The 15022-nt window shown below is 39.8% G+C and overlaps 1 protein-coding gene across 1 annotated transcript; it reads right to left on the bottom strand.

The window, feature by feature from the left end:
• Nucleotides 1-4006: 4006 nt before the first annotated feature.
• On the bottom strand, nt 4007-4492 carry LOC140878482 (uncharacterized). The gene has a single exon (XM_073282082.1). The coding sequence runs from the start codon at nt 4490-4492 to the stop codon at nt 4007-4009; it is 486 nt and encodes a 161-aa protein (XP_073138183.1).
• Between the last annotated feature and the right edge of the window lie 10530 nt (nt 4493-15022).

The raw sequence follows: 15022 nt of genomic DNA on the forward strand, positions 1-15022 counted from the left end.
GTGCTCTAAGGGCCCAATCTCATAATTCAAAGTTGGATTATTTAAGGAGAGAAACACATTGAAATTCTTTTAATTTGGGACAAACTCTTTCTCCTCACAATTCATTCACAATTTTTCCAACATATTATGTATTGCGTATATTTTGTTCTTAAAATTCTTCTTAATTTTTTTTTGTTTTAAAATAAGTTAAGTTTAAAAAAAAATTATGTGTCAAATATAATGTGTGAAGGACAATTTTGAGATTATAAAATATAACTTCACCGAGAGGTTGTATTAAGCGTGATTATTACTTTATTTTATTTTATTTTATTTTTTGAAAAGATAAGGCAATAAAAAATTTAAAAAAAGGCTTTATTAATAGTGTGTGACATCAACAACTAAATGCTATGTTTTTATTACTAAAAAAAAATGCTATGTTTCCAAAATATGATTGTACCGACCGATTCAACTGGTTCGATCCGGAAAGGGTAAGTGATTTGATCCGAAACACTCCCAAAAACCGTTTTAACGGTTGAACTGGCAGAACTGATCAAAAACCAAAAAAATTGGTTTTTCAATTTTTTTTGAAAAATTAGTTTTTTTATTTTAAAACCTTAATTTAATATTTTTTTATATATATACATGATTATTTGAAATTTTTTCTTCGTTAAAAATATTATTTATTAATATTAAAGTTTATAATTTTTTTAAATATATTTATATAGTTATTTAGTTTTCAAAATACGATAAATATATATATTTCTATTTATATAAATTTTATTAATTAGAATTCGAAGCATATGTTATTATTATTATTTTATTTGTGTGGAACATATGTTTGATTAATTAGAATTCGAAACATAAATTCTAATTATGAGTGTTGAATATATGTTTGCTTAATTAGAATCGAAACAAAACCAAAAAATCTACGCCAAAATTAATTAATTCAAAAAAAGATAACCACTATAGTATTAAATTTCGACAATTCAATTTAATTACTCATATTAAATAATTTAGGAAAAAAACACATTTTTAAAAAAAAAAATTGAAAAGATTTGAACCACTAATTTTTTTTCAAACATGTTTTTATCGTATCATTTTTTTGTCGTATTCTTATCGCAATGATCACCATGTTTTATAAAAGTAATTTATAAATATAAACCACAAAAAATATTGGTTAGAAAAAATGATCACAAATTAGAAAATTATGAAGTTTAAAAATATAATATCAAAATTATCTTTTATTGTGTTTCATTTAAGTAATTTATAAATAAAAATCACAAAAAATATTGACAATTTTTTTTATTTAAACACATAAATTCAAATAGACGCGAGATTCTGATGACTAAGGGCAACAGAGTTTTTTGAGTTATTCTGAAACGACCCTAACTCTCTAATAAATAAATATGCGGAAATTTTTTTTTTTTTTTTTACTACTAAATAAATATAAGTACATATATGCCCATACATATATGCACCAAATAAAAATACTAAAAATAAATTCATGACTAAATAAATAAATAATTTTAATACTTAAATAAAATGCATTCTTAAAAAAAATAATTAAACAACTGAGTCAACCCTAGAATTAAAAATATACTGCATAAATAAAATAAATAGCAATGTGCATGCACTAAAAATATTTAAATGAAATATTTCCATAAACCTCAACCACTAAAAATAATAAAAGGTTTCATGACACTCAAGCACGGTGACTCAGAAGCTGTCACGGTCACGGGGCTACTGTAGCACAGCTCATAGATCCTCACCACCGGTAGGAGTAACCTGCTCCTCTACGTACTCACCTGCACCATATCAGTGTAGTGAGCCTAGAGGCCCAACATGCATACTAACAAGGGTTTAAAATAATTTAAAACACTAAACTACTAATACATACATATACATGAATGAGTATGCTTCAAAATTTCTAACTTAAATTACATAATTAAACATACATACATACATAATATCATACATACATAAGTTGTTGAGCATTTGTTTTCTGAACATCGTATGGTCCTATCCGTAAGTGTGACCCATAGTGCGACTGATCAGTCTAGGAAACCATCGTACGAGGCTGGTGGCGAACCACCCATACATAAATGGCCACACTACTTCAATTTCCACCTAAAATATTTTTATTTGCTCAACCATAGAATTTCAATCATAGCATAAAAATTGATTTCATGAATGCATGTACTTAAATAAATTGTGTGTCCTTCATTTATATTTAATTTATTTTCTAATATCATATAAATATTCAAATAACTTTTCATGCATAAAAATAATTAAATATAAACTCAGGACACATGCAATTTCTCATGGTTTGATTCAGCTGCTGGCCCTAGACATGCAAGCCCAATAACTTAAGACGTGGCCCAATAAATCAACCAAAGCCCATTAAGACTAAATTAGGCCCAATAACACTGTCCCTGGCCCAATGGGCCCAAAAGCCCAATAACAGGCCCAATAACTTTCATGGGCTCCCAAGCCCATAAAAATTTCTGGCCAACTTAAAAATTTAACAAAAAAAATTATTAAAAGCCCAAAAATAATTAAATTAACCCAAATAATTTAATGAAGCCCAAATAAATTAAATGGTACTAATTAAATTTTTGGGAATTTAATTAGCCCATTTAACTCCTAATTAACTTAAAAACTTAAAAATAAAAATACCCGAGCCCAATTAAAATAACCCGGACCCGGACCCACTTAACTTGACCCACATTATTTTAGACCCGACCCGGCCCCTCGACCCGACCCGAATGCCATCTGAAACCCTAGACCCGTGCCCCTAATCCCTATTCTTCTCGGCCGTGAGCAGCAGGCCATCTTGGCCTGCTGCCGGCCAGCTCCGGCCGCCCCTGGCCGGGGCGCCGCCGCCCGGACGTAGCCCACGTCCGGGCGGACCTAGCCTGACTAGTCCCCCAGCCCCATGCACTCCCTAACACCAAGGCCGAAGCCTCCTATCCGAGCCCCAGTTCTGCGCCGTCTGCACCAACCATGACAAAAACCCCACGGCCGAGCCCTTCTCAGCCCCAAGCCTTGCCATGGCTCGACCCTTAGGCACCCTAGGGCACCTCTGGAACACTCGCCAACAGCCGAACCAAACATGGAGAGGGGAAACGTGAGCATGCAACACTAATGTCAAAACCGAGAGCAAGTAAGGAGGAAAAATCGAAAAGCTTGATGTCAAAAAATATAAATTCTGATGTTACACACCCACACGCATACATATACTGATATGAGTTTAAAAAAAATGGATAAAAACATGCCTTTCACCGAAGGACGAAGATAAACAAGCGTGAGACAACTTCCGGGACGACGGGACGACGAGCAACTTGAAGCTTCGAAGAAAAATGGTTATGGAGTCTAGGAGGTGCCTTGAACCGATGAAGAAGATGATGATGGGGTGTCGGCTGCTTGGGAGGAAGGAGAGATGTCGGCTAATGCTAGGGTTTTGGGTAGAATAGGTTAAATTTTTGGTTTAATTAAAATATAAGCTAACTAATTAAATAAAGAGGTTTTAAAAATAAATAATAAACAACTTAAACTCTTAAAAATCTGATAACCTAATTAAAAATCTCGAAATATAATTTTAGGGAAATTTTAAAAATACTAAAAAGTCAATGTTTTGACTAATTTTGGATAAAAATGACCCCTAAAATTAAATAAAATTAAATACTTAAAATTTTGGGGTAATAAAACTCAAAATAATATTTTAAGGCTCCAAAAAGGCTCCTAAAATAATTTGGGTGGAAAGTCGTCATCTCGTCCGTCCATGGTCCCGTCTACGCGATTAAATAATAAAATACTAAAAAAAATCATAAAAATCACTAATTATGGGTTAAATGCTTAAAAATAAATTAAATCATGCACAAATAATTCACATAATTATTTAACCCATAAATCATAAATTTAACTAATTAAATATCCTAATTATGCATGCGAATTTACGTATTTAAAAATACCGGGTGTTACAATTCTCCCCCCCTTAAATTGAATTTCGTCCTCGAAATTAAAGTACTTACCCGAACAACTCCGGGTAGCGAGTCCTCATATCCTCCTCGGTCTCCCAAGTAGCTTCCTCCTCCGAGTGATTCAGCCACTGGACTCTGACCATCGGTATGACCCGCGTCCTAAGCCTCCGCTCCTCTCTAGCCAAAATCCGCACTGGTCTTTCCTCGTAAACAAGATCTGGTGGTAACTGTAAGGGCTCAAAATCCAATACATGCGACGGGTTGGAGACATATCTCCGAAGCATGGATACATGGAACACGTTGTGCACTGCCGCTAGCCCTGGAGGTAGAGCTAAACGATAGGCCAACGTGCCAACTCGCTCCAAGATCTCGAATGGCCCTATATATCTCGGATTAAGCTTGCCTCTCCGTCCAAAACGCGCTACTCCCTTCATAGGTGACACCTTCAAGAATACGTGATCACCTACTGCGAACTCCAAATCGCGTCGTCTGGCATCTGCATAACTCTTCTGCCGACTCTGCGCAGTCCTCATCCTCTCTCGAATCTGCGTCACGATGTCAGCTGTCTGCTGCACAATCTCCGGACCCAACAAAATCCGCTCACCAACCTCATCCCAATGCACCGGAGATCTGCATCTCCTCCCATAAAGTGCTGCATATGGAGCCATACCTATAGACGACTGAAAGCTGTTGTTATAGGTAAACTCCACCAATGGCAGTCTAGTCTCCCAAGAGCCCCGAAAATCAATGACACAAGCTCTCAGAAGATCCTCGAGAACCTGGATCACTCTCTCAGACTGACCATCTGTCTGGGGATGAAATGCTGTACTGAACAGAAGCCTAGTCCCCATAGCCGTGTGCAGACTCTTCCAAAACGCAGATGTGAATCTCGGATCTCTGTCTGACACAATAGACACTGGTATGCCATGCAGTCTAACAATCTCTCTAATGTAAAGCTCTGCATACTGTGTCAAAGTATAGTTAGTCCTCACCGGCAAGAAATGAGCTGACTTGGTGAGTCTATCCACAATCACCCAAATCGCTGTGCAACCTCTGGCACTCCTCGGCAAGCCAACCACAAAGTCCATCGTAATATTCTCCCATTTCCATTCCGGAATGGGAAGAGGTCTAAGAAGTCCTGCTGGACGCTGATGCTCTGCTTTGACTTGCTGACAAGTCAAGCACTCTGACACCACTCTCCCGATGTCACTCTTCATACCAGGCCACCAATACAATAGCTGCAAGTCTTTGTACATCTTCGTACTTCCGGGGTGAATGGAGTACGGAGATGCGTGAGCCTCTGTCAAAATCTCCGCTCGCAACTGATCGACGTTCGGTACCCACATCCTACCACGGTACTGAACGATGCCATCCTCCACTGTATACAAGAGATTACCTCTAGCCTCATCTCTCTGTCTCCATCGCTGTAACTCCTCATCAGTGGACTGTCCCTCTCTAATCCGATCTCTCAAAACTGGCTGCACCGCCAACACTGACAAGCTCGGTGCATGGCCGCTCGGATAGCACTCCAAACCAAATCTCTGAATCTCGGTCTGTAGTGGTAACTGCACAGTCAAACATGATACCACTGACGACTTCCGACTCAAAGCATCTGCCACTACATTAGCTTTACCCGGATGGTAGCTAATGTCACAATCATAGTCCTTCACAAGCTCAAGCCATCTGCGCTGCCTCATGTTCAACTCCTTCTGGGTGAAGAAGTACTTGAGGCTCTTGTGGTCGGTGAAAATCTTGCACTTCTCGCCGTAAAGATAGTGCCTCCAAATTTTCAACGCAAATACCACTGCTGCAAGCTCTAAATCATGCGTCGGATAGTTCTGCTCATGAATCTTCAACTGTCGCGACGCATATGCGATAACTCTGCCACTCTGCATAAGCACTGCGCCTAAACCTAGTTTAGACGCGTCGGTGTACACCACTAACTCCTCATGTGGCACTGTCATAGCTAACACCGGTGCTGAAGTAAGTGCATCCTTCAGCTGATCAAAACTCCTCTGACAATCTGGACTCCAACTATACTTCACGTTCTTCTTGGTCAAGGAAGTCAAGGGTACTGCAATAGAAGAAAAGCCCTTGATGAACTTCCTATAGTATCCTGCTAAACCCAAGAAGCTACGAATCTCCGAAGCATTCTTTGGAATCCCCCAATCTCTCACTGCCTGTACCTTGGACTGATCCACTGCAATCCCGTCTCTAGAAATAATGTGGCCTAGAAACGCCACCTGCTCCAACCAAAACTCACACTTACTGAACTTCGCAAACAGTCGATGCTCCCTCAAAGTCTGCAAGGCTGTATGCAAATGCTGCGTGTGCTCCTCAATGCTCCTCGAGTAGATCAATATGTCATCAATGAATACAATGACAAACTGATCTAGATACGGCTGGAAGACACGATGCATAAGATCCATAAACACTGCTGGAGCATTGGTTAACCCAAAGGGCATCACCAAGAACTCATAGTGTCCATATCGTGTCCTAAAGGCAGTCTTAGACACGTCTGAATCTCTGACCCTCAGCTGATGGTAACCAGATCGCAGATCGATCTTGGAGAATACCGAAGCTCCCTGCAACTGATCGAATAAATCCTCTATCCTCGGTAGTGGATACTTATTCTTCACTGTGACTCTGTTGAGCTCTCGGTAGTCAATGCACAATCTCATGCTACCGTCCTTCTTCTTCACAAACAACACTGGAGCTCCCCATGGAGAAAAGCTAGGGCGAACAAAACCCTTCTCCAACAGCTCCTGAATCTGCTCCTTCAACTCTCTCATCTCTGTAGGAGCAAGTCGATACGGTGCCTTAGAGATAGGCACAGTATCCGGCAACAACTCAATACTGAACTCCACCTCTCTCACTGGTGGAACTCCTGCCACATCGTCAGGAAAAACATCTGGATAGTCACGTACCACATCTATATCTGATAAAGATCTGCTAGAAACATCTGAGGTAGTGACCACACTAGCCAGAAAACCCTGACATCCATTGCGCAACAGTTTCCTCGCACGAACAAATGATATCATCTGAGGAATACTGCTAGACTGAGATGCAAAGAAAGTAAACATCTCCCCTCCTGCTGGCTCACTGTCACTGTCCTACGCCGGAAATCAATCGATGCTCCATTAACTGATAGCCAGTCCATACCCAAAATCATGTCAAACCCAGTCAATGGAAGAACCACTAGATCTGCTCGAATGGAGTGTCCCTGCAACTCCAATGCCAGATCCCTGACGACACTAGTGGTAGTGATAATCTGTCCGGATGGCATGGTAACATCGTAACCACTGTCTACAACCTCTGGTGTAATGCCTATCCGTCTGATAAAATCCCGGGAGATAAACGAATGCGTGGCTCCTGAATCTAGCAACGCAAACGTGGAGTTGCCTCCAACTAGAATTCTCCCTGCATGCAGAAGATTCCCAACAATTCATACCACTATGCTCCCAAGGTTAAAACACTAAAATCCTTAATTCTAATCACAAAGAAACAAAATTCTTATTCTAGCATGCTGATAATTAAACTCATGTAACAGGCATTCAGTTATAATTGCAATTAAACAAAAGCAAAGAATTGAAAAAGTTCTAGGGGTTAAGTATACCGGTGATCAAGGAGGTATCTGGATCTGCCTCCTCAGCCTGCATAACATAAACTCGCCCACTGACATTCTGCCTCTGCGGGCAGTTGGCAATCTGATGCCCTGGCTCCTTGCAGCGATAGCAGACTCCTGCTCCCAAAAGACACTGCCCGGAATGCATCTTCTGGCACTTCGGACACACTGGATATCTCCCTGGAGTAGGGGCCCCGCCCCTAGTCTGCTGCTGTGGCTTCCCCTGAGGCCTCTGCTGATTCGGGCCCTTAGATGGCCCTGTAGACTGCTTCTTCGCAGGTGGCTGCGAAGAAGGTCGCTGATACCCAGTCTGAACAAACTGCCTCTTACCCTGCTGTTGCTCCCTCTGGATCGCTCTCCGACCCTCCTCCGAACGCAAAGCCCGGCTGACTGCAGACTCATATGTAAAAACGTCTGCCATGCGTACATCGTGCCTGATCTCTGCCTTCAGGCCCTCAACAAACTGTCGCAGCTTCTCCTGCGGACTCTCAGCAATCATGGGCACGAAACGGCAGCCCCTCTCAAACTGGCTCACGTAATCCACCACAGATCGGTCCCCCTGACGGAGACTCATGAACTCACGGATCATGCGACTGCGCACGTCCTCAGTAAAATACTTGGCGTAGAAGATACGCCTAAACTCAACCCACGTCAATGTCGGTAGATGGACCCCTCTAACTGCACCCTCCCACCATGAGGCTGCATCGCCTCGCATCATATATGTAGCACAGCTCACCCTGTCGGTGTCTGTGATCCCCATGTAGTCAAAGATGGACTCAAGTGAGCGAATCCATCCCTCAGCCACCAACGGATCGGTGGTCCCCAAAAACTCCTTAGGCCCCTTCTTCTGGAACCTCTCGGCGACGTCCTCCTCGTGGGACAGTCTGGGACGGGCAGCCTGCTGCTCCAGCAAGGCAGTAATACCCGCCATCATAGTGGCACTGGCCTGCTCCAGTGCTGTAATAGGGTGCTGTTGAGGTGGCGGTGGAGGTGGAGGTGGAGGTCCCCCACGTCGGTTCACTGGTCTGGGAGGCATTCTGCACCACCACATATTTATTTACGTAAATCGCCTTGCATAACTAAGTGTTTAAAAAATTAAGGCTAACTTAAATTCTAGAAATTTAAATCATACTATAAACATTAAAACTTACAGACCGGTAGCGTGGATTTCTGAGCTAGCATAGCAGTAGTGACCCCTCCAAGGACCGTGCTCTGATACCAACTGAAACGACCCTAACTCTCTAATAAATAAATATGCGGAAATTTTTTTTTTTTTTTTTACTACTAAATAAATATAAGTACATATATGCCCATACATATATGCACCAAATAAAAATACTAAAAATAAATTCATGACTAAATAAATAAATAATTTTAATACTTAAATAAAATGCATTCTTAAAAAAAATAATTAAACAACTGAGTCAACCCTAGAATTAAAAATATACTGCATAAATAAAATAAATAGCAATGTGCATGCACTAAAAATATTTAAATGAAATATTTCCATAAACCTCAACCACTAAAAATAATAAAAGGTTTCATGACACTCAAGCACGGTGACTCAGAAGCTGTCACGGTCACGGGGCTACTGTAGCACAGCTCATAGATCCTCACCACCGGTAGGAGTAACCTGCTCCTCTACGTACTCACCTGCACCATATCAGTGTAGTGAGCCTAGAGGCCCAACATGCATACTAACAAGGGTTTAAAATAATTTAAAACACTAAACTACTAATACATACATATACATGAATGAGTATGCTTCAAAATTTCTAACTTAAATTACATAATTAAACATACATACATACATAATATCATACATACATAAGTTGTTGAGCATTTGTTTTCTGAACATCGTATGGTCCTATCCGTAAGTGTGACCCATAGTGCGACTGATCAGTCTAGGAAACCATCGTACGAGGCTGGTGGCGAACCACCCATACATAAATGGCCACACTACTTCAATTTCCACCTAAAATATTTTTATTTGCTCAACCATAGAATTTCAATCATAGCATAAAAATTGATTTCATGAATGCATGTACTTAAATAAATTGTGTGTCCTTCATTTATATTTAATTTATTTTCTAATATCATATAAATATTCAAATAACTTTTCATGCATAAAAATAATTAAATATAAACTCAGGACACATGCAATTTCTCATGGTTTGATTCAGCTGCTGGCCCTAGACATGCAAGCCCAATAACTTAAGACGTGGCCCAATAAATCAACCAAAGCCCATTAAGACTAAATTAGGCCCAATAACACTGTCCCTGGCCCAATGGGCCCAAAAGCCCAATAACAGGCCCAATAACTTTCATGGGCTCCCAAGCCCATAAAAATTTCTGGCCAACTTAAAAATTTAACAAAAAAAATTATTAAAAGCCCAAAAATAATTAAATTAACCCAAATAATTTAATGAAGCCCAAATAAATTAAATGGTACTAATTAAATTTTTGGGAATTTAATTAGCCCATTTAACTCCTAATTAACTTAAAAACTTAAAAATAAAAATACCCGAGCCCAATTAAAATAACCCGGACCCGGACCCACTTAACTTGACCCACATTATTTTAGACCCGACCCGGCCCCTCGACCCGACCCGAATGCCATCTGAAACCCTAGACCCGTGCCCCTAATCCCTATTCTTCTCGGCCGTGAGCAGCAGGCCATCTTGGCCTGCTGCCGGCCAGCTCCGGCCGCCCCTGGCCGGGGCGCCGCCGCCCGGACGTAGCCCACGTCCGGGCGGACCTAGCCTGACCAGTCCCCCAGCCCCATGCACTCCCTAACACCAAGGCCGAAGCCTCCTATCCGAGCCCCAGTTCTGCGCCGTCTGCACCAACCATGACAAAAACCCCACGGCCGAGCCCTTCTCAGCCCCAAGCCTTGCCATGGCTCGACCCTTAGGCACCCTAGGGCACCTCTGGAACACTCGCCAACAGCCGAACCAAACATGGAGAGGGGAAACGTGAGCATGCAACACTAATGTCAAAACCGAGAGCAAGTAAGGAGGAAAAATCGAAAAGCTTGATGTCAAAAAATATAAATTCTGATGTTACACACCCACACGCATACATATACTGATATGAGTTTAAAAAAAATGGATAAAAACATGCCTTTCACCGAAGGACGAAGATAAACAAGCGTGAGACAACTTCCGGGACGACGGGACGACGAGCAACTTGAAGCTTCGAAGAAAAATGGTTATGGAGTCTAGGAGGTGCCTTGAACCGATGAAGAAGATGATGATGGGGTGTCGGCTGCTTGGGAGGAAGGAGAGATGTCGGCTAATGCTAGGGTTTTGGGTAGAATAGGTTAAATTTTTGGTTTAATTAAAATATAAGCTAACTAATTAAATAAAGAGGTTTTAAAAATAAATAATAAACAACTTAAACTCTTAAAAATCTGATAACCTAATTAAAAATCTCGAAATATAATTTTAGGGAAATTTTAAAAATACTAAAAAGTCAATGTTTTGACTAATTTTGGATAAAAATGACCCCTAAAATTAAATAAAATTAAATACTTAAAATTTTGGGGTAATAAAACTCAAAATAATATTTTAAGGCTCCAAAAAGGCTCCTAAAATAATTTGGGTGGAAAGTCGTCATCTCGTCCGTCCATGGTCCCGTCTACGCGATTAAATAATAAAATACTAAAAAAAATCATAAAAATCACTAATTATGGGTTAAATGCTTAAAAATAAATTAAATCATGCACAAATAATTCACATAATTATTTAACCCATAAATCATAAATTTAACTAATTAAATATCCTAATTATGCATGCGAATTTACGTATTTAAAAATACCGGGTGTTACAATTATTTGTAACACCCCACTGTATCAAGACAGGTCTTTTCAGCGTGCTTATGTCCTCACTCACACGCACCTGGAAAACTTCCCAGGGGGTCACCCATCCTATAATTGCCCCAAGTCAAGCACGCTTAACTTTGGAATTCTTATGTGATGAGCTCCCGAAAAGAAGATGCACCTTCTTGATATGAGCAGTACATATGAAATCTTTTATGCCCTCCTCAACTATGTAGTCCCATACCTACACAGTCTCAGAATCCCCTCTCATTCCGGCACGAGATCGGTTCATTCATGTCTCCCTCCGCCTAGAAGCCTACTAGGAGCCGCTCATTGTCCGTGCAACCTCTTGGCACCGGCGATCACTCCCTGCCTCCTCAGCCCCGGGCGTCACATGCCCACCAGCTTCCGCTTGGTTCGTCCCCGAACCATACCGTACTAAGAGAGGTCGGCTCTGATACCATTTGTAACACCCCACTGTATCAAGACAGGTCTTTTCAGCGTGCTTATGTCCTCACTCACACGCACCTGGAAAACTTCCCAGGGGGTCACCCATCCTATAATTGCCCCAAGTCAAGCACGCTTAACTTTGGAATTCTTATGTGATGAGCTCCCGAAAAGAAGATGCACCTTCTTGATATGAGCAGTACATATGAAATCTTTTATGCCCTCCTCAACTATGTAGTCCCATACCTACACAGTCTCAGAATCCCCTCTCATTCCGGCACGAGATCGGTTCATTCATGTCTCCCTCCGCCTAGAAGCCTACTAGGAGCCGCTCATTGTCCGTGCAACCTCTTGGCACCGGCGATCACTCCCTGCCTCCTCAGCCCCGGGCGTCACATATTCGGTCTATAATTGAGTATTTTTAGAAAAAAAAATAGTGATATATATGATGTTCACTTATTTTTTGGACGAGACTTTAGACTCTGTGCTACTAAACCAGTTTTTTAGAGGTACATAAGTATTGAGCTGAGTACAAATATTTATGTATTGAATTATTATCTGTCATATGATGTATTTTTATCATGTCATGTATGTATGAACATGGTAATCGGAATGCATTCATGGGTAAAAAAATTACTAAATACACATTTATTACTGAAAATCGAAACTTAACTAAGCTAATTTTTTTTGTAAAAAAATCATAATCTAACTTGAAATCAAATGAATGAACGTGCAAGTTCTTGGAGATGAAATGACTCTTTCACTATAATAACTTGGCCAACTTTTTCACTAGAATAGGTTCAAAATTGGTCCCCCACCCTCCTGCTGATAACATACATAAGCACGAGTGTCGAGATTTAGCTATAGAATGTAAGAATTCGACGTGGACATAAAAGCAAAGTTTTAAATGAAACATATGAAACGAGGTAAACTAAGAACATATCAAAATAGTGCCAATAAAACGGTGTGTTGATAATTTTTCTGGGTGTAGAAGTTCTTTCTAGCCGTCGAACGGAATTAGCTATACATTAGTCCTCATCTAACTTGTCTAGATTGTGAGCCACCATGTAGGTATGGCTACCTCATTCAATACACGTGACAAATCTACCTTCTAGATTTGTCATGCAGCAACTACAAAAACGTTACATAATAGGCAACAGTTTTTGCATAAAGAGTAAGACTAAATCGTTTATTTCTTCATGGCTTCTTCCCTACAGCTGCCAACACGGTGGTGGAATCAAGGTTCTGATAAACATGATTCTGATCCGATTTCTATATTATTATTTATGCTACAAGGCAATAAAGTTTTTTGGATGATGTACACTAAATTTAGAGGAATACTCCACAGTTGTGTAGCATTGCATAGATCTCATTCTATAGATATTTCCATGAAACACAATCATATGAACGGACAAATAAATATTTATCCCAATGTAATGTAAATCATAACTCATTTCAAATGTTAATATCCTCCATATGTTTGCAGTTTGCATGATACTGAAAATAAAGCCAAGCCCCAGTATTGAATACAAACACATAAATCTGATTTTTTTTCCTGCAAAATATATGCACCAATGACACATTGTAAATTCAAATGAATGCATGAAACAGTAAATTGAAAATCAAGTGAACGTGCATCCCAAATATCCACCCAAAGTGGAGGGTACAAAATTGAAAGAGAAAAGTTCTATCAAGCATCCATCCACATTTTACTAAGCAAATCAGCAACATTATGTTTATGGGGTTCTTTTAACCAAAGAAAAACTCTGAAATAGAAAGTTCCTCCAAAATTCTTCCCTTGCAAGCCAATCTATTGTTGTCTCCATTTACGTCCCTGCAGGGGAAAAAAACGAGTGTGAATAAAAAATAGAATGTTCCAGAGGAGTGATTTACGTTAGGCACATATGTGATTATGCCTTCTACATTTACATGGAACCTTGGACAGTGCAAAAAATTTTTCTTGTCTGATTGATAGTTAGGATAACAAGAAAAAGCATAAAATCCAGCAGTCAGTAGACAAAAACACATCTTGTGGTCATATTCCAGGTTAAAAAGAAAAAAAACTGATATCTGGTCAACTAAAAAATCTGGAACTAAAATTGATTATCATGGAGGATATCATCAGCCAAGCTATGTGATGGAAGCTCTTTAATGTCCATATAATACCGATATTCAGGATGATCACCACAGACATCAATTACTTATCATCTTTCCCACCATGTTTTCCATAAGAAGTGAACTATTTTTGTTTCAAGAATAACAAAAAATTTGAATGCTTTAGCCCTGTGAAAGAAACTTGAAAGAACTGGTTCCTGTTTTGTGTTCGTAGGATTAGCCTTCCAAAGTACGATTATGGCTTTCATTTGACATTTTAACTAATGTCATTTTAGATGTAAAAGAACAAAGGAGGATATAGACATGTAGTGTTGAAAGTGCTCACAATATTTGAAGGTAAATTGAGAGGGGTTGTGCGTCTATGTAACTCATTCAACCACTGCATCTACTTTCAAGCTGCTTCAATAATCTGTAATCTCCCCTGTACAATAGACAAAACCAACACCATGGTTACTGGTTAGCCAAATTCAATTTTGTTTTAATAGGCATGCCACTTGAATTAAACATGTTGTACCTGAACATAAAACTGATTGTGATGAACCAAGAATTCACTACTCGTTATGGAAGCACCATTGCTAGGTTTGGGCAGTCACTGATATTCAAATTCGGATGGGATCTCAAGTTTATAGGCACATTTGTCAAACTTGGGCAACCATGAATTCTGAAATTTTGAAGGCGAGGCATGACATCAACTGTATTTGTGAATTCCCAGTTGATCAATTTATCCATGTTTTCTACTTCGAAAGATTCCAATGATGGGAACTTCTCTGTACCATAAAAATTCTCATCGATCAACTCCAAAACAGGCAGATTCGATATACAAAAAAACTCTAGGGAAGGAAGCTGTCCAAGAGGTGGAAGACTATCACAATACTTGAGCCCTGCCAAGTGAATGCGCGTAATTTTGCGACTTGGATCACTGAGCCAAGTTGGATAGAATCTTCCACAATACTTCTTAATGGCCAATTCTTTCAAATTTTGATGAGGCCGAAGATTTGCGAGAACCGAATCCTGTAGATTTTGTGCCTGTTCTAGAGAACCCTGAGAAACATTTCC

Source organism: Henckelia pumila, chromosome 2, assembly GCF_033568475.1.
Source record: "Henckelia pumila isolate YLH828 chromosome 2, ASM3356847v2, whole genome shotgun sequence".
NCBI classification, from domain to species: Eukaryota; Viridiplantae; Streptophyta; class Magnoliopsida; order Lamiales; family Gesneriaceae; genus Henckelia; species Henckelia pumila.